The sequence below is a fragment of the Ixodes scapularis genome, unplaced genomic scaffold (genome assembly GCF_016920785.2).
Source record: "Ixodes scapularis isolate PalLabHiFi unplaced genomic scaffold, ASM1692078v2 PGA_scaffold10__122_contigs__length_95168666, whole genome shotgun sequence".
Classification (NCBI taxonomy): domain Eukaryota; kingdom Metazoa; phylum Arthropoda; class Arachnida; order Ixodida; family Ixodidae; genus Ixodes; species Ixodes scapularis.
In genome coordinates, this window is record NW_024609836.1 from 55,761,415 (window position 1) to 55,781,876 (window position 20,462).

General features: G+C 43.0%; 1 protein-coding gene across 1 annotated transcript in view; it reads right to left on the reverse strand.

Annotated features, from left to right (window-relative positions):
- LOC8039001 (homeobox protein SIX1) overlaps positions 1 to 19,996 on the reverse strand; it is a 44,343-nt gene extending 24,347 nt beyond the window's left edge. The window contains exon 1 of the mRNA XM_029983926.3: positions 18,896 to 19,996. Within this exon, the coding sequence (XP_029839786.1) occupies positions 18,896 to 19,482 (587 nt within the window). The 5' untranslated portion in view covers positions 19,483 to 19,996. The remainder of the gene's footprint in view (positions 1 to 18,895) is intronic.
- Between the last annotated feature and the right edge of the window lie 466 nt (positions 19,997 to 20,462).

Genomic DNA, 20,462 nt, shown 5'->3' on the forward strand with positions numbered 1-20,462 from the left:
CCTTTATACAGCAGAACACTGACTCTCACCCGCTCAAAAGTGTCGGAAGATGTAGACAGCGAAATAAATGCTAAAACAAAACAAATACGTCTTAAAGACTGGTATAACTTTTTCGAAAATCATCCTGCATGTCAAATATAGTACGGAAATTATTGTTCACAAGTCATAAGGGTACCCAATTCCATGAAAACTTAATATTAGAAATAAAATTCGATTTCGCCGGTAGATGCATTTGTTGCTTTTGGCTTTGAATTATGAGCACACTCAATGTTTAAGGCTTTGGTGAATCATAAGTGAAAGTATTTGTCAATCAGTGTCTCGGTCTGACAATTATCTTTATACAAGTCTGGTATTGGTGAGTTTTTAATCACTATGTAATTATTTTGAACAAAAACTGGGTATTCGCGAAAGAAATTATTCTGGTAGGACTCAGTAATGAATGAAATAGGTCACATTGTTCTCCGGGAATTTAAAATGATATAATGAAGAATGAAAAAAAACGTGTGTTACTTAGCTATCGTTTGTGAGTTCTATGTAGTCTAATTATCAACAGTTGTTTCATAAGTTTGTGTTATTCTTGCTCACTGTTAACAAGGTTCACCGCTATGATAATCAAAATATGAAAATAACTGCATTTTTCTAATGTCAATTGCAGGCAAACACGAGAGACGTGCTGCAGGACTTCCCATAGTAATTCGTGATATACGTCAAACCCCGCTACGATCTGGAAGCAAAATAATTGCTTTATTGTTCAAAGTTGCTTCAGTGCGAGATGTGACACTACCTCTAAATAGAGCTCGCTTTGGCTGTACCCGAATTACCGACACTCATAATTTTATTTAATATAGAAGTGTTGCTTAGACATATAAAATAGTTCCAAGTTTAAACACGTTACTGCGAACACTTCATACATGCATCTAGATTGCGTGTGCAGCATTATTTGGAGAAAATGTTTGCTAAGCGGAATATTTGTAAGTGACTCTCAGCAAAGCAAAAACATGTTTTGATACGTAGAAATCAAAGGTTACCAGTTGCACCAGTGCCAGAGGATCTTTATCTCTCAATTTGTTGTTTAAACACAACAACGCGTTATTCGTGAGAAAGCTGCCTAGACTGTTTATTCATTTGAAATATTTGTCAACTTAACGTTTTCAGTGTAAAGGAAAAGAACGCCCGTTAGGAGTTTGAACAGTAGAACTGGGCATCAATTAACATTTTAACCCAATTAATCGTTACCTTTTCATCGAGTAATTATTTAAATATTTGATTTGCGCTGACCTCCAACATAAAATCTGAAAAAGTGTCAAAACTACATATTTCTTACCTTTTACTAGTTATTACAGCCTTATTTAAATATTTTTATTGAAAATTAGTTAATGGGCAGCCTTATTTAAACATTTATGCTGTACCACCCTTCAAAACAAACAAAAATAAGGACATCATACTACAAAACGAAATGTTTTAATATATTTGAGGCTCATAATCACTCTGGATTGCGTGAATCCGAAATTGTTTACCGCGGAATACAACAATCTAGCTCCATGCAGAATGTGCACTAAGTAGTAAATCAGGCATTTTTACTTCCTCCCCAAAGTTTTCTATATAAAACCGAACCTATTAACCGGTTAAAAATGTAATCACAAATAAAGGATTGTTTTCAAGGTTAATCGATCAACTGCTTAGCTCTAGTTTGGAGCCGTAGTCCCTAGCTCGAATCGCCTTCTCCTCGTGTAAAGTCACCACACTTATGTCAGATTTCAGTTGTACACGAGCACATCGGCATGTAAGGAGCGAAGTAAGCTAGCGAGGAATAAAGCTCAGGTCGTCACTCTGCTACCGTACATTTCGACGGGAGAAAGTGGCGACTTTAAAGAGAGGTTGAAGGCGAGGCGGAGAAGTAGAGAGAGGGTAAAAACAGGGAAGAGACAAGGCGACGAAGGCAGCAGAAAACAAAGAGAGAGCAAAGTAACAGGCGAAAAGAAGAGAAAAGAGAGAAAAGCCAGGCGACCTGGAAAGCGTCTGGCAGCTCTGGGTTGCCAGAGCAGACCAGACGTTACAGGAGCTCGGGACAGGCGGAGAAACAAAGACACGCCAAAATACGCGGGGAGCAGATAACAAAAAAAAAAAAAAAGAAAGATGCACAAAGTCAAAATAGTTTAGATGCAAATTAACAGAAAGAAAACAAAAGACAGCGGAAGCGTGTCACGGCTTTTGGCGTTTAGGCTGGCTGATTTAGTCGTCTCGGGTGCCAAGCAATTTTATATTGCTGTTCGCGTGTTAACGCTGGACCTGCGGATTGGACAATTGGTCTCGAATAAGGCTGTCGCAATCCAACTGGTGTGCCAACAACTTGATTCTGGTTTTCCCGCTTAAAACGTTTGAGTTATTTGATTTTAAAAAGTTGCGCATCGTCGAGGGCGGACTTGCCAGCTGACGAAATACTTTTCACTTCCTTACTGCGTTCCGCCCTTGCGGATAAAATAAATAGGTGAAACACCTGAAGAAAACGCGGAACAATATATTTGTACTCTGGAGTTCTTCATTCATACTCGCGTTCAGTAAAACCGCAATCACCAGAGGAATATATGTAGCACTTTCAGTGGTGTATTTAATACTTTTTTAATGTACATTTCGGCATGCACATTGATCACAAAGATTACACGTTGAAAGTGGCAGTAATCAAGGTGCCGTGGTTGTCTGAATAGTTAAACGGGATAAAACCTACGTCAAATTTTTGTACCTTTTCTAGTTAATTATTGCTAACAATATAATTACAACAATCACAGTGCATAACAATATAACGCCTTACATCAGAGCACTTTGGTTTGGCAGACGTTTCCCACTAAGCAAAAATGTATCCGGTCAGAATAAGCCTACACTCATAAAGCATTAATCAACTGAACCTAAATTGCGAAGTATACGATGCAGTGAAACAAATTGCAACTAAACTGTACTAAAGCCCATATTCAACTGTGTTCAAAACCAAAATTGCAAATAATTATTTGCGGCCACGAATTCTTTTATTGTTAACGAGTGTATAGCGAACACTATGAACCATGTCTGCGCTTCCACGTCGCATGCGGGGATGATCGGTGTTGTCTTCGTTTTCGTGCGCGTCGCGATGATTCTCATTAGCACCTGAGCTCTCCGACACGATCTACAGACTCAAGCGGAAAAATACACTTGCATCGCAGAAAGCGCGCCTGGAGACTAAACTTGTTTATTGAGGAGCCTTTCGCGCTTCGCACAACTTTGTAACCGATTGCCGGCTGCGTCTGCCGTTAGTCGTTCTTTCTGTTTCGAGCAGTGTTGGGGCGGTAACACGTTACAAGTAACGGCGTTACCGGTAATGCGTTAGTTCGTTTTTCTTTGGTAACGTAGGGACGAACTCGTTACATCTTCAAAACAATAACGGGCAACGTACTTATATTACTTATTTCCAATGATGGGTAACTCTAGTTACGTTACTCTTCACATCTTCCAAAGACCTGGGAAAAAGTACGCTTAAATTTGTTTCGTGTCTTCATACTTTGTTTCATATTAACCCCAGACACAGCGGACGCTACGAGCTGATGGAACAATCAGACGGCTTCAAAAGGGCACCGTCATGGTGTTCGTTATGTTTATATATGTACATGTTTTATCATCGCTGAGCCAATCATGAGCGGAAAAGGGCTAGTAAGTTGCGCTCTTAACGCCGCTTTATTGGTACCATTCGCTCGTAGCATCGGCTGCGTCTGGACCGACGCTGAAACAAAGTGTAGTTAACAGATCATTTATTATTGCACTCATTCCGCATACCTTCAAACGTTTGCCTTTCTTTTCCCCACGCAAAACGTCCCCATCAGCAAAAAACCACAGCGCCCACGCCCTTCGTCCCAGTGTTGAAAAAAGCTGCCGCCAAAAACACACGCGGCTACCGTCAATTTACAAATAAAAAATAGACGCAATGGCAACGTGTGTTACTTTTTAACGGTAAAGGTAGCGCGTTCTTTTTATTTCGTGGTAACGTAGGTCGGCAACGTGTTTCTTTCCTTTATTTTGCAAGTAGCAAGGAACGTATTTCGTTACTTTTTTTTCGGTAACGCCTAAAAACAATGATTCTGACACAACTCATATAATTTTCCCCGTTTTTTCTTTTTTTTTTCACTCCTTAGTTTGCAGGCACCAAGATTGCTGCTTGTGTGCCACTTTAATGGCAAGCTAGGAAAAAAAACGCTCTTGTCTGGCAGTCCGCTTTGAGGCTATTGCACTTGTTTAGTCATTTGCCATCACTAAAAAAAAAAGAGGAACAAAAAGCAAACATTGAAGAAATAATTCGGGTTCCTAAAGGAACTAGACGTTTCTCAATCGTTTTAGATCAAATCCCTCCTGCCCTAATTGAGCAAACTTCTAACATCTCCTGTCCGCTTGCCCCACCGCCATTCGATTTTCCCACTACCCCAAACCCCCTTTTCCACACTGGCGGGAGTGGCTGGTTTCGGCGGCTTACGCCGATCAGCTGGTTCTTGTCCGCTTAGCGGACGAGCACCTCTGAAGTCTTGATGTGACCCCCCCAAAAAAAAAAAAAAAACTCTTTCTCTTATAGCTTATGAACCTAACATACCCCTTAGAAATCATCCAGAACGTAAGTCTTCCACAGAAATGCATTTATTTGCCCAGTCCGCCACTGAAAACTTGCTTATGCCAGCTATCTTTATTGACAAGGTGCAAATTGACGATACATTAGAGCAACAGATTTTTTTTGTGTTATAAAGAGGCCGAATGAAGTTCAAAAAATGTCTGAAGTGTTGTTTTTTTGTTTGAACCAAAAGGGAATATAACGTCTCATATTATTATATTGCCTAAGTAATATAGTGATGAGTGTGATATTGCTTAGAGGCTTACACGTCTTCAATAATAGAAGGTTGAAAAGCCTCTTTTAATAGCTCGATTACTTCTGCAAGGAAAGGTGTTAATAGATTTATAGGAATAAGGTGTCGTTCAGAGCTAAATCACGCACTATCCTCACTAAGTTTCAGAGTCCAGACACCAGGCTGAGAAAACTGTATCGTAAAAGAATAAGCCGTTTTAGTAATATAGATGTAGAAGCAACTTATTAGCGTTCTTGGGTACGGGCCCCAGAAGGAGACGTTGCGTTTTATTTGATTTATGTGAAGACGTTTACATGTCGGCGCATGCACTCTCCGAAATTATTTTGGTGTTAGTTATTTTGTGACTGGTATTGACTTTTATGTGGGAATATATGGTATTTACCTGCATCTCCCCTACACACGGTGGATTGTGCTCGCATCGAGTAGAGCTGCAAAATGAATTTGTCTGATCTCCCATGTTTAGGGTGAGAGCTAAGACGATGAGGAACCAAACTTCGTTGGGCCCAACAATTGGTTGCCTTGTTTCTGTAATAACTTTTTTTAGGCGGGAATAAATTCTGGTTTATTAATTGACTATTCATTTGATTGCCTAAATAAGTGTGTGTGTGTGTTTTTGTTTTTTTGGGGGGGGGTATTTAATTTAAATACAAAAAGTACAGAAATAAAAAAAAAAATTGAGGTGTATCAAAAAGACGGCAAAGCCAAAACGAGTTCTGTATAACCCAGGAAACCTTACTAACCTCAATGGTGAACAATGCACTATCTATTAAAGTTTTTTTTTTTTTTCTTTTTGCGGTTCTCTATTTTGCAAGTCCGATGCACACAGCGTGCGCTTGCTTATCATACATCAGCTCATAACGATACTGTCCTTCGTTTCATCATACGATGACTTGGTGGGTACTTGTTATATGTAATTAAATGACTTGTAGTCGATTACCTCTGATTGTAATGCCATAATCGTTTGAATGTATTTATGAGGAAGTAGTCGCAGGATTAATCATCCTTACGCTTGAAAGTACTAAAATTACTTTAGTCGTTACTATTTTTCCCTCCCCCTTTTTAATGACAAGCTCTGTTTATATAACTCTTCAACCAAAGAATCCTTGAACCAAGTCTCCGACAGGAGAATATTTTACCGAAATTGGTGAATTAAGAAGATAAGTGGTTTATGATTGGGTGAAGCTAAGCCAATAATAGAGAGTTTTAGGGAACCGTTTTCGCACATCGCGACTACGGTACGATGTGCCCTCCGGTACGCACTGCGCATGCGCGAGTCTACTGGGGTAGCGCATGCGCAGTTCGTACCGGAGCGCCCATACTACCGTATCCGATGTGCGAAAACGGTTCCCTAAAACTCCCTAATGAACTGTCCGAAATACCCGTTTTGAAACGGGCGGACACATCTATCGTTTTAAAAATCAGAAGTAACCATAAAAGTAACGGTTACTCTTTCAAGTAACGTCCAGTTACGTTTCTTCCTGAGTAATCGAGTATCCTAATTTAATACTTTTTAGCCGACAATTATTGCAATTGTAAGCGATTTTTTCCCCAGTAACGTGTACAAGACTGCTCCGTACGGTAGATCACCGACCGACGCTTTCAGTCATGCTAACCAGCTTGGCACAGTGAACCCGTCACGTGGCAACACTCCCTATGCGTCACTGCGTCTCTCCAGAATGATCACGTGACACTCAAGCGACATTGAATTATCTTCGAGGGCTCGCGGTTCATCCTAAGGTGAATAGGAATATAGCTTGGCTCAAGTTATTTTGTTTGAGGGAATGTGGGGATGAGGCAGCTTTTATTTGCCTCTCAGTTTATTTTATGTTTTCATCCTCGACGAGTGGCTGCTTCCTCCCTCTTCTGTTGCACCAAGTACCGGTTACTGCAGAGCATTTGCAAGCAGAAAGTCGTACTTTTAGTAATATCCGTGGTGTCCATCGCTTAGTATAAAAGTTGATTTATTAAAAAAAAAAAAGTGTTCGGACACACAGGACACAAAAATATGTCTACTATACACGCGACTTCAAGCAAACCGTGAGCATTTATAAGTAAACAATGATAACATTATCAAAGAAAAGAGCTGCCCCTTTGCTGTACAAGCTTCGAAAATACAGTGTTAACACAGAATGTGAGGTGCTAATGTGGAGAAATCGTGTACATACGTGGAAACTGGATGGCGCGAATGGTATACCTGTGTGCTAACTTCAGCGGTTGCGTTGTAAATGCGACTCTCTCAAGGCCTATTGGAGTGTGAAACGAAATAGACAGAGCCTGCGGAAAACATAACGATTAAAACGCGGTAGTGACTAGCCGAGCTCCGGCTCCAGCTCGAGGCGAATGAGAACCAAACATCCGAACATACCTCTACTCGTTGCTACCGTTTCGGCAAAGGGAGTACGTCTGACGGTGTGTTTTATTTCGTTATCTGTTTTTCTTGATGCTCTTTCATGCACTCTTTCATTGTTGAAGCCCGAAGCGCGCTCGTCCCACCTCTTTCCACTTTAGTAGAGCAAACGCTGGAGAGGACGCGACCTCCTCTCCACCGTTCGCTCCGCTGAAGTGGAAAGGTCTGGGAGGAGCTTCCACTTCGTTCTTGACCTGTCACCGAGCATATAGATGAAGGCGCTCGGCGGGCACTGGTGTCCAATCAATGAGAAGACGAGCGTTGCGTCATTATTCGACTAGCAGTCGGCTTTGGGACTTCCGCTCCTGTTTGGGCGACGGAAATGGTTAGGTGCCAGCCGTGTGTTCGAAGCTTAGACCAAACTGTGAAAACAGATATTGGTACCTCACATATCTGAGGAAAAAAAAAACGAACGATGCCCAGGAACATTGCTCGCACTGTCATAGTATCTGGAGCAACGCAATACGAAGTCCATTCCCCCCTCATTCAGATACTTTGTTTCGTTGCAGTAGACACACCTAAACAATGGTGTATGTCAATGATCAATCGGCGATCTTAACAAACCCCAACAAAAGTTTAAAAAGATTCTACTCAACTACCCCCGACCAATTAATTTTGAGGTAAAGAAAAACAAAAGAAAACAAGGAAGCGCAGGCGCATGAACACAACGGGGAAAGTTTTAACAGTGGAACGCTTTTACGTCTGCTCAGGGCACGCCACACTTAATCCGCAGGGAACCCCAAAACCTCATTTACTCCCTTTTTGCAAACTTGCTTCTCTTCTCGTCCCAAACACGCAATGCAGAAAACCACGTGACGTGCGTTGTCCCACGAGCAGTGTTTTGATTCGAGAAAATTAACGGGCCCATCGCGTGCGACCTCACTTAACCACCAAGTGTGTGTGCTCCCTCCAGGGCCTTCGTGAGTCGCCACCATTTACGCTCGGGGGAGGGGGCCTCTGCGCATGCGTATAAAAACAAAAGCGTGAGAGAAAAATAGAGAGAGAGAGAGAGAGGTTGGGAGCGTGAGGGGGCTGAATTTCGAGAAAGAGGGCGAAAAACGAAGGAGAGGAGGTGAAGACAGGACAATGGCGTCCAGGGCAGGTGTTGACGAGCGCCGTCTGGTTTCTGCAAGCTGGTCTGATTGGTTGATTGTTAAGGAGGAAGGCCGTTGTTTCGTTTGGGAGAAGGGCTGCCATTTCGGCGCCCCCCGCGGGTTTGATTCGCCCTCTCCATTATATCTGGGGTGTAGGCTGAATACGGCCGGGTAGGGGAAGTGGTTAGGTGAAGCGTGTTCCAGCTTATGGAGGCGTTCGACGGGCTTGTATGTTTTGTGTGCGGGGGTGCGTGTATCTTTCTACCGGAAGGGGGAGGATTACTATACCATACCCCGGTTTCATGAACAAGTTGTTTCTTGTCTGCATGCAGTAACGGGAATGTCAAAGAAATGTCAGCCGACCAAAATTGCGATTGCAAACCAGTTTCACGATGAGGGTTAAGGGGAGCAGTGAAGAGCGGTTTTGTGTCCGTCGTGCACTATATATTTTACTTTTGCGTGTGTATGTATTTACCTTTTAATGTTCAGAATTTCCTGCCTAATTCAATGTTATTATTTGCATTGGCAGAGGAATGTCATTATTATGAAAGATGTGGGAACCTCTTGAGCATTGGAATATCGAGATGGTCTAAAAATATACATGTAGCAACCTTGCATGCTGAGACGCAGAAGTAATGTTCCAGTTTTTTGGGAATTATAATCTTAGACTACACAGGTCCGCCAAAACAATGTTTCCACCTACCTAAGACCACGTTGATTCACCATTGGCAAGCAAAACAGTTGCAAGGGTTGTCTGCTAGGGAGTCTCATATACAACAAGGTCCGAGGAACTGTTTGCTAAGGAACACTTGTACCTTGACTTGCATTGTACCTAGCTCTAGGTTCAACCACAAGTAGCCGCCTTTTTTGCTTCACCAAGCAGGAAAGCCTCCGACGTTAAGATCCTTTGTTGAGGCATGGACGCTTCAGCTTCAACTAAAAGTTTCACCGTCGTTCTTCCACTTTTGATACGTGCTAACTATGGCAGCTCGCGAACACCCGACTAGCTTTGCAGTTACCGAGACCCTTGTTTTGAGCCGCCGGTCCATCACGCTCTGCACTTTGTCAAACTTGCCTAAATCAGCAGCATTTTTCTCCAAGACACGAACGCATAGCCAATAAAATCATTCCCCTGTATCTCCGGCAGCCATTAACTACCAGCCACATCACCAGGTGGTAGATAACAGGGAAGGCGCATAAACAGGCGCGCTTATTCACGCAGTGCAGGGTTGCTTGTCGTAATGTTTTGCATGATCAGTCTGTAATAAAAAAAAGTATTGACATCGCCGGATATATTTCTTCCGAAGACCTGTTTATTTCCGACTTCATTATCTGTTTACAAGTCTGGGAGTCACACACTATCCCAATATTATGTCTAGTAAACAAACGTTTTGTGTGATCAGCAGTCAATCACGTTTCATACGCCGGCAATCTTATGGCAATAAATACTACCCGGACTGGCTAAAATACAAATATGCATCACCTAGTATCTTGATTCGTTAACAGGACGGCTTGAGAAGCTTGGCGACACTTCTCTCCGGTGTCAGCCGTTTTCTTAATCCTGAATTGTTGAACTAACTTAAAACCTTTCAGTATTTTCCTTGTTGAATAGTCTTTCAAAAGGAGTTATAAAAATATGCAAACTAAAAAGGTAAAGAAAAGAAATCAAACGGTTGAGTGATCTAAAACCATTTAATATCAGGATTTTCAAATTTTCAGTGACCACAAAATGCACCCTAGAAAGGTGCCTAATTCCTTAAAATTGAAGTTAAAAGAAACGAACTCCAAAAATACCCAAACTACTAAGAAGTAATATACCTCTAACAATGCTGACATTAGAATATTATTTTCGCAGCCTGGGGGAACGAATATAGACGGAAACCTCCTTGTTCATTTACTGATCAGAAGCGTAAACCGGGCTCATATAGGCCACGTCACAGTGTCCATGTAACAAATGCGAACGGCCTCTTCTACTAGTGACAGCGATAGCAGCCATTGTGAGGTTAGTGTCTTCGGCTTTTTCAGTACTTCAATCAGTTGCTGACTGACATTACGTCATCAGATATCGGAATTGCTTTACCATAACGAATTATCATTTTAGAAAATCATTGACAACGTTATTTTAAGATTAATTTCACGTATCACAACCACATTACCGGCGATATTAAATAAATATTGCTATCATAGCTTCAGACGGCTATCAAAAGCATCAAAAACTTTACTGCAACCTTTAAACGATGGGCTGCAAGTGTTTAGAATTCGTCTGTCCAATGATGGTATAATAATCCAATAGAATCTAATATGGCCTTACATGATCTGCTTCAGCATGAAACAGTATCATAGGCATGCGCATCAAATGATGCTCAATAGTTTGAGGTTGTCATATTTAAATTGTTCGCCATAGAGCCTTCGAAACAAGATAAGAATCGGTGAATTTCAACAAAGAGGAGAAAATACAAACTTGATGAACTCCTGGTACACGCACCCCAATCTAATGCGTGTCTTATATTGTATTTTAAATGCAATGTAGAACGTCGTAAGAGTCTACGTTAGTTACGTTTTTTTACTGCACCTGAAATCTCGTAACGATGGCTATAATAACGCTGAGGATTCGGCAGCAGTAAGCGCACTGACGCCATTTGTCTGCCTCAACGCTAAACAAACTCTGCGCCAAAACAGTGTGCGATCAAGTGAATGACTCTATGACGCATTTGCACATAATGGCTTAATAATCGCTACATTCAAAGTATCATTTTTTTCTAATGCGCATATACAATTAGCAAATGGCTTCTGGCCAGCCTTTCAGAAAACAAGCCTGTGGCAGTGGAGGATCCGTAACTTCGCACGGAAGGACATTGAAAATGCACGCAACCACCCATTGTTCTTTGTGTCTGCGTGTCACACATTACGGGCTATATCGACGCCACGGAACGACCGCTTACTCGGAGTGTCATTGGCTACCCGGTTCCTTTGTTATGGGCCAATCGGAAACCCGCTACGCTCGATCAACTTCAATTCCCGCACCACGGCACGTCTGATTGGCCCATCAACGCCGAAACGGTACGTTCACTCTACCGGTTCCCATTGTATTCTCGCACTCCTGGTGGATCGATTGTTTGCCACTATGACGTGAACCTACGACAGCTTGCATAGAGGGAAGGGGGGAAGGGAGCTATTGTTGAACTAAAACCACAGTCCTTATACCTCTCGCTGGCGGTATGCCTGTACTTCTCGCGAGTTCTCAACATAATACGCGCCATTGTAGTCGAGTGATGGCGATCTCTGCCGGAGCAAACGAGCTGTCAAGTCGACAGCTGACGAAGGCCTCACGGTAGAAACAATAGGCAGCGATTGGCAAGCACCTCGGGAAGGTCTGCCTCCTGGACACCTCTAGCTGTCAATCAAAACGGTGCTCCGACTGCGGCTGTTATTGTTTGGCGGAGGTCCGGGAAACGGCAACGCTGTGTTGCTCGTTAGTGCGCGGAGCTTCGTTACGCTGCTGTATCTGGTTTTCGCGCTTCTTCTTTTGTTTTGAGAAGGGTGTCGACGAATGTATACCGACGGCGCCTGCCTGTCGCGGTGGTCGTCCTCGTTATGGGTCGGAGCGCAAAACCTTTGTGTTCCGTGGGGTCGCACGTAAGCTACCGTGAATGACGTCAGTGAGAAATGCTGAAGGCGAATATGAACGTGCGAATGTGCAAAGATATTTGGAGAGAGAAAAACTTGTTCTTTGCTAGGTTGAATACGACGTATTCAATCGCCCTCTGAGAGATCGGCATCTAAACTACGTATCCAAACCGCCAAGGGTTGACCGGTTTTTCATAATTGGGTCAGACTCTTATTTTGTTTCAAATCTCTACCCCTTTACTACATGCCGTCTTACGACTATTGCTCAATACCTAAATTTACTATTTCGACGCCTATTTCTCTTGAAGGAAGGGCGAATTCCTTTTGTGCTTTGATTCAATGTGTTAGTGATATAAATTGAACATCTGAAATAACGTAATCGTTCTCATCGAATCGAGGAATCAAGAATTTATTCTATCTCGAAATGTAAACAGCCCGCCATGAGTGTTCCTAAAGCGGTGCTTTTTTAAAAGTTATGACAGAAAACAATTAAGCGTCAGCTACGCTACACAGGTTGACGTTTCTTAGTCGATGTGTAGCAAGTTGAGAAAAAATTCGCAACGCGGAGATTTACACCAGAAAACACTCATGACAAGACAATCTAGCATAGCATTACATCACTCTCGTATCTCCCGATGAGCTCAGAAGAACAAGCTGTAAAATAAAACGCAAATATTACGTTCTTTTTAAACACGTACACGTATATACTTTTACTGAAATTGGAGTTGTAGTTGCATCTACCTGACTGCTATTCCAGTGTTTTTTTTCACAAAGTTAAGGAGACCAAACAGATCGTAAAACGTTTCGTGCACACGACTGCTTTTTTTCTTCAAAATTAAATTCAACACTCACTGTCGTAAACACTCATCGCGTCAACAATGAGTCAACACTCATTGTTTTTTCACACACACACACCAATGTTTGTCGTCTTGCCAATTGCTTTGAGAATGATCTTCGAGTATAGATTTGTAACCACATACGAATCCAATCCTTTTCCCTGGCTACTTAACACAGATAAAGCATCGACTCAACATTCGTGATCCCCTTTTTTACGCCAGTTCACAACTCACAGATGTATAGACATTTGGGTGCCTCCATCTTGCTGCTGCCGTGTGTAGGTCGTCTGCTAGTCAAGCCATGGTTGCCAGACGGCAGCAGAAACGGAGCGTTTCCCATTCACGGTGGCCAGACAAGCTTTTCAAAAGTGGCGGCTGGCAGATATCTATAATAGTGCACCTTTATTTCTCGATAAGCGCCGCACCCGACGTCAAAGAAGACCCTTGTCTCGCGCAAAGAAAGTCTTTCGATACGCCGTAGAACAGATCCCCCTCCTTCCTTCCGGGCTTTTCTTCAGGCACCCACCGATCCCTTTACGAGAGTACGTTCTTGCAGGCTCCAGACCTCGGCCACGTGTTTACGTCTGAGTATATCACTCTGGAGGGCCACAGAGAATGGGGAAAGGGATCTTGCAGCCGCCTTCCTCCTCTCCCTCCCCACTGACCTCGGATGCCTCGGAGGAGTTCCTCGGGAGGAAGCCCTCAGTTGTGCTTCAGCGCGTGCTCAAGCTCGACATTTGATCAGAATTGCGTGGGAAAGCTTTCGGCGTCTTACTACATCATAGATATAATAATTCTAATAGAGAGAAAAGAAAAAATGAAGCTAATGGACTAAATCCACCACCCGTACGCTAAAATTGCGCTATCATAAACTCAAACGTGAGGACAAGTAAAGAAAAAAAAAAGAGTATTGTATACCATGTTTAAACCAAATTTTTATCATACCAATGAAAGTTTCGCCCTCCCCCCTAAAAGCTTTTGTATATCTTTCTACATAAAATCATGCATATTAAGTTCCAGCACATACAATTAAAAGTTAAATAATGTGCAAGCGTCAGATGTTATGCCGACTGTTTGTTTACTCAAATGTCGAATTTCTTTACGATTCATGATTCATTCACGATTCACGAAAGAAGGCAGGCAATGAGGAAAAACAACCTGGGATTCAAGACAAAATTAATTGAAAGATTTTTAAGATTGAATCTTACTCGGCTAGGTTCACAGCAAACTACTTTGGCTCCGAATGCTATCTGTGCCCCCTTTTTAACGGTATGCTTTCATAATTTTTCGTGATTGTTTAGCACCCTCGTAGTTTGCGGGAAAATAGACATTGACACTACTTTGTCTTGAACAAATACCGGTTATACCTAGGCAAACAAAGTATTTATAAGTGGTATTTTAATCATTTTGTACTTTCAATAGCCGCAATTAATAACGCCACATTACTAGATTATCATTTCTACACTATGAACATTAATAGCGCCACACGGAGGCGAGACTGGAATTAAGCTGCCGTGCTTGTGTTCATATCATTGTCTGTTCTTCGCACATCTTGCTTACTGTGTTAAAGCAACTAGCCAACTTTTATATTTATTACGAATTTACAGGTGCACATATTTGAGAGGTTACGTTTTATCTCTGCACTAAGGCTCATATATAATCGGCGTCATTACTTTTCATTTGATATATCAGTAAATCTAAAAACGAATGTTGCGAATGATTCCCACGCGACATATTCATGTGACACTTAATGACAGGGAATGAAAGCGAGTAAACACATATCAATGGTCCACGCAATTTTGTCCTGGAACAAACAAAATGCACAGAGAGGACATAAATAAGCGTCTGTTTTAAATGCAGAAGCTAAAAATCTGATTATGATACCCACGCAATCATGTCCGAAATTAGGAAAGCGAACACTCGAAAACCGTTAGGCTAATTAGTTTTGTATCAACCCAAACGCGCTTTTCCTTCACTCACCTCTAACCTCCATGAATACATGGATGACCAAGTGTGTCGCTTAAACGGCGGATGCTAAAAGTAACAGCTCGCGAGCTTCAAAGACATATATTTTAAGAGCAAACACACATTGCTATAAGCAACACGGCAAGAGCAAGACGACACTCCCAAAATGAACCAATGTGTGTTCTCTTCTTTTTCTAACATTGACCGGTTCTTACGCTGTATTTGCATATTTGTTTCGAGTTAGCGAGGCACCCAGGGGACATACACGATCTACGTTTTGATAACACCACAATCTAATCTTTTTTTTTTTTTTTTAACGTTCCCCAACCTCTAGCACTAGCACTCAATATACGAAGTGTGTAAACCACATGCAACGATCACTTTCAACGGACCAGAGTATACAGACCTTCAACAACACCCGAGCTTATTAGCTTCTCGTAGACCGTAATACCAATTAACCAAGACGCACGAACAACCAACCATACCCTGGATTAGCCTATCGCAAAATAAAGAAAATATATTGTTAACCCCTTCTGCCAATTTTTGCTCTTTTCTTGTTATGCAGCTCAGGCGTGTACAGGTCCGCTTCACTTCATCCGCATCGCCATAGTATCTGCTACGTCCATCGGCGCATATACACGTTCCGTCGGAGCCTTCTAATTGGTCGGTGGGATATCATCCATCGAGAAGGGCGTGTGTAGGCCTAACGCGGTCGGTCACTTTAATGTACAATCCGGGACGCTTCTTTTCGCGGGGGGGAAGCAGACGATGTTGCGGGATAATAGATAGGCGCTAGACGTATCTACGAAGCAGAAGTAAAAATCGCGGCGGCGCACGAGCGCGCTATATACCTCTAGCGGGATGTGTATAATTGCGTTCTGTAATTACAAGCGGGTCATTACGCTATTCCGTAGCGCACACGACTCGAACGAGGGGATACGGTCGTAGGCGTGCACGAAGACGTGGTTTGCATTACGATCGCGCGGTGGATGTCTTACGGCGATGTATTCGCCTGCTTGAAGCCTTCTCGAACGTGTTCCTAGGCATTGGGTATTTAATTGTGCTCGTTATTGCCTCCGTAATGGCGGTGTATGCGTGTGTTAATCTCCAAAACAAAGTCGTGTTCGAGATTAGCGCGGGGTTATGGGATGGGCGCTGTATACTGCGGATAGTTGCTACGGCATCGAAATATTCTTGAATGTTTACCCAAGAAAAGGTCTTAGATTTATGAAAGCGATAAGGCAACCTAGTCAACTAAGGTGAGGGCCTCTCATGAATCTTTTCCCCGTATAATCAGAATTAATTCAGTTTGGAAGCACGCGTAGCGTCCATTCGTGTATTTATCAAAATTCCTCATTTATTACGCTTAGACGAGTTGACGCTTGGAATTATTTAATCATAGAGAGCTGATCAAGACGAAATAAGTTTTCCATCAACAACTCTGATAGGCATCAGCTCGGTGCAGCACAAAACGTATCTCATTCTGCCACGTAATTTCTGACTTATTAGTAATATTGAGTAGCATTCGTCAATAGGATCTAGGGCGAATGCTGGAGCAAACGTCGACTTTTGAAAAAGCAGGATTGTTCAAGAACTGCCTTAGTGTAGACAAATCAATCACTACAAAACTATTTGTGATAACCTTAGCGTTTGAGTCTTAACACGATTTCTAGAACCAGTGGCCTATCGCACAGCACAGGGATGCAAACTTCTATGTGTCACAACGCCAAAAATATTTATTATATTATCAGCTCTGATGTGTTAATCATGTAAAAGGTCGCAAATATTTTATTTCTGCTCTTGACCATAGCATTAGGCATCGAGGTGTCTCCGATCTTGCACAGGGAAAATTTCGACCATAAAGCATGTCTTTCGTCGCCTTTTTTGGATGATCAAGCTCTCTATTTATTTCTTCACTTTATACGCTTGATACCTATATGATTGCACACAAGAAAACAATATCTGTTATTCATCATTGTTTTCTTTATTTTGTTATGTTAGTTAGTGTGTCATCTGCTCTGCTATGTACGTGGTATTTTGGAATGTACAAACTTGAAGTGCCTACTAGCTCTGAAGTGACAATTTGTGAAATAAATGAAAATATAACTCGTTATAGAACTTCAATAATTCGTCCGGATGTCTAAAGAACAAGTTCGCGTTTCAGTCTAGTGAACAAACACCAGAAAATATTGATGGAAGCTACAAACTTTCGTGTGGCTGAATTTAACAGATCAGACAGGGGGGGGGGGGGGGGGGGGGCGATAACTTATAGTGAAGCTTTAGATAAGTTACGCGAATAACAAACCAGAAAAGATGCCGCTTTGTTGGGGATAAGTCGAATATTCACAAATGTTTGAATGTATACAAAACGGCAACATATTGCAATTGAGATGAGTAAATAAAAAGCAAAACATTTTTTCCGGTCGTTTAAGCTCTAGAAATATAGTTCATGGTATTTTTCATTTCAAGCATGTGACGGAAGGTTCCTATCTCATATTGTGTTCACCGTTTCTTGTCCTGGCACTAAAGTATAAGTTTTCTTTATCATTTCATCTTGGCTAGGGAATACGTCAAATGTCTAAAATATGAGAGCAACAACTCACCTAATAAATCTAACAAGCAGTAAACCATTTAGCTTGCTCAGTGTGGAAATTGATTCTTATCGTCAATTGGACACTGTAAATATTTTGTTTTTCTTCTAGAAAACCTGTGAATATCCGAAACCCGATCGACGCGATAAGTAGACCTTTTGGTTTATTAAGCATACCAAATCCTAAAGTATAAACGTTCTGTCGGGAATGCTGCTAGATTATGCAATCTTACGGAACGAATGACTTGCCGTCAGCGGGGGGACATAATCATACATATTGACTAATGGTAAGGGATTTTTACGCAATGCCTGCGGTGGGGGCACCAATACATTGAACCATATGCTTGCATCCTGCATTGGTTCTTGATATTCATTGTGACTTACTCTCAGGTATAGTTTTTACATTGTTTTTGTGAACCGAAATCGACGTTTCATATAAAAGTGTAGTAGAATTAACATGGCAAACGCCACTGAAATCTAGCATATTGTGTCTTTCTTATTACACATCAACCGCCGCACTCGTCGGTTGTGCCTCTATTTCAAAGGATATTTATATGAATAAACACAACCTTATGATTTATTAATGATCATTAAGACAAATAAAGGCATATGATAAAATTAGGACTTAAAATGTGATCGGGCTCAGAATAGGTCGCGCAAACATGAGCTTGCTTGGCTCTCACTAAAGGACAATGTGTGATTATAATGTAATAACAATAAAATGTTCCTAATGCGTGCACATGGTGTTCAGCGACATAAGTGCTTCTCGAAATCTCGGGATCACGATTCTGAGGACAGAGCGTGCCTTCACTACATGGCATGCGTCATTTCCGGTACGCGGACTAACCTAGATTCTGAAATATCCACGGTGAACAAAAAGTCAATCTAGATCACAACGCTGGTCCACGACATCAAATACAACACACGTGATCATACTTTTCCTTTTCCAGGTTAATCTACTATCCCCAATATCTTAATGAAATTACAGATGAACAATATTAATCTTTCAAAACTCGCCAGCTATAGAACATTTCTCAATCACAGTTAATCAAGACCGTTTCAGGATAAAGCCATAATAACCTTTGGACTGTCGTAGGGTTTCATAGTGGGCTAAGAAATGCTCGAAATGAAAAGGAATTTTAGGTGTCGAGTACCTTCTGTTTAAATATCTCAAGTCACTCTTTGGCTGCACTTCGTCCAGTATATTGCGACCGCAAATCTCGAATAGTCGTCACTGATGAGATCAATAAAGCCACGTAAGGTTTACTTAGCTAGACTTCAGAGCCACATGGATATGGCGCCCCTGACCTATTTTACTGCCTGGCGGCAATCGAGATATCACCAACTGCGAAACAAAACGCACGAATTAATGTATTCACTGCACATGCATTTTGACAGGTACTTGGTTATATAAAATTGGACGATATCAGGTCGAACTGAATCGGGCAATGTACAGCCTAAAACAACCTAAAACCCAAAACAATTGCAGGGTCGTCTCCTACCTGTCCTTGGCCTCGGCAGCCCTGTCCCTCTGCCTGCGATTCTTGAACCAATTGCTGACTTGCGTCGTGGTCAGTCCCGTGGCCTCGGCGAGCTCCCTCTTCTCCCTGGGCGACGGGTACGGGTTGTGGGCGTACCACTCCCTGAGAATGTTCCGCGACTTCTCCTTGAAGCAGTAGCTGGTCTCCTCGCCGTCCCAGATGGTCCGGGGCAACGGGAACTTCCTGCGAATCCGATACTTCCCAACTGCACCCAGGGGCCTACCCCGGAGCCTCTCGGCCTCGATGTAGTGCGCCTTGAGCCAGAGCGCCTGGAGCTTGGGGTGCGAGGCAGCGGAGAAGTGATGGGATTCCAGGATCCGGTACAGTTCCTTGAAGTTCCCCCGGTGGAAGGCGACGAGCGCTTTGGCCTTGAGCACGCTCTCGTTCTTCTGCAGGTGCTCGCAGGCCGGCAAGGACCATAGGAAGCGGCCCAGACGCTCGATGTTGCCGGACTGCTGGAGCACCTCGCATACGCATGCCACTTGCTCCTGGGTGAAGCCGAACGACGGGAGCATCGTGCTGGTGGCGGACGGACCCAGGTGGGACATCCGTTCACGGGGACGGACGGGACGGCGACTCGCAGCGGCGACGTCCTCGGAGCCGGTAGCGCTGGCAGGGACACATTCACGGGCACGGCGAACACCACGTCATCATCACGAGTTTTGGCGTCGGCGTTCGTTGGGTTGGTCGGGGGGGTCCTCTGCAACGCGTTCGCGGTGCGCGCGGGACCGGTCGGGGAAGTGAACTGACGCTGTTTCTGGGACCGGGGAGCGTTTGGGGGCCCCGCTGCCTCACGGGCGGTTTGTGGGACGGCCGTTAGGGGAGAGTCCCATCTGGGCGGAGATTCCGCGATCCTCACGGAGGCGGTACTTGCGCGTTGAGCCCGGTGGCAGCGGCGGCGGCGGCGGTGTCTGCCGTTCAACTCTTTGTGCGTAGTTGCTTTTTGTGACCCGCTACTTTATCGGAAAATGGCTGCGGCCCCTACGTCGTCTCCTCCTCCTTCCCGCTCAAACGCGACCGGTGGTTTCGCTTTCCCACAGTAGCGACGGGAGACTGAGTCGCGGTGACATTATGATGCGGTCGCGGGTCGTTTGTGCTCCAGCTATTCTGATTGGCGGTCGTCATGGAAACGGAGGGACGCCCGTTTAGACTCCGCCCCTCCCGTCTTTTTGCAGGGTTGCTCGGTTTATGGAACCGGTTCGAGCTGCGCGCGCCCAACGAACGGTGGTAATTTTTTTCGAATGCTTGCCTGGGAATTGTGATATTTTCTTGGTACGATTTGTTTTTGAGGGGGCTGCTAAAGTTGTCAAAAGTAGTAGGATTAAATCAAGGCTCATCGCCCCTTGGCACAATCAGAAAACACGCGAGAAATAATAGAAATAATAATAATAATAATATCTATTTTTATAAACATTATTTCGCATATCTGCATTAAAATATACTCCGTTTGCACGGATAACGTTTCTGATCCAAAAATTGTAAAACTCACATTTTCCAAAATATAATTATGGAATGTTGGTTTGCATAT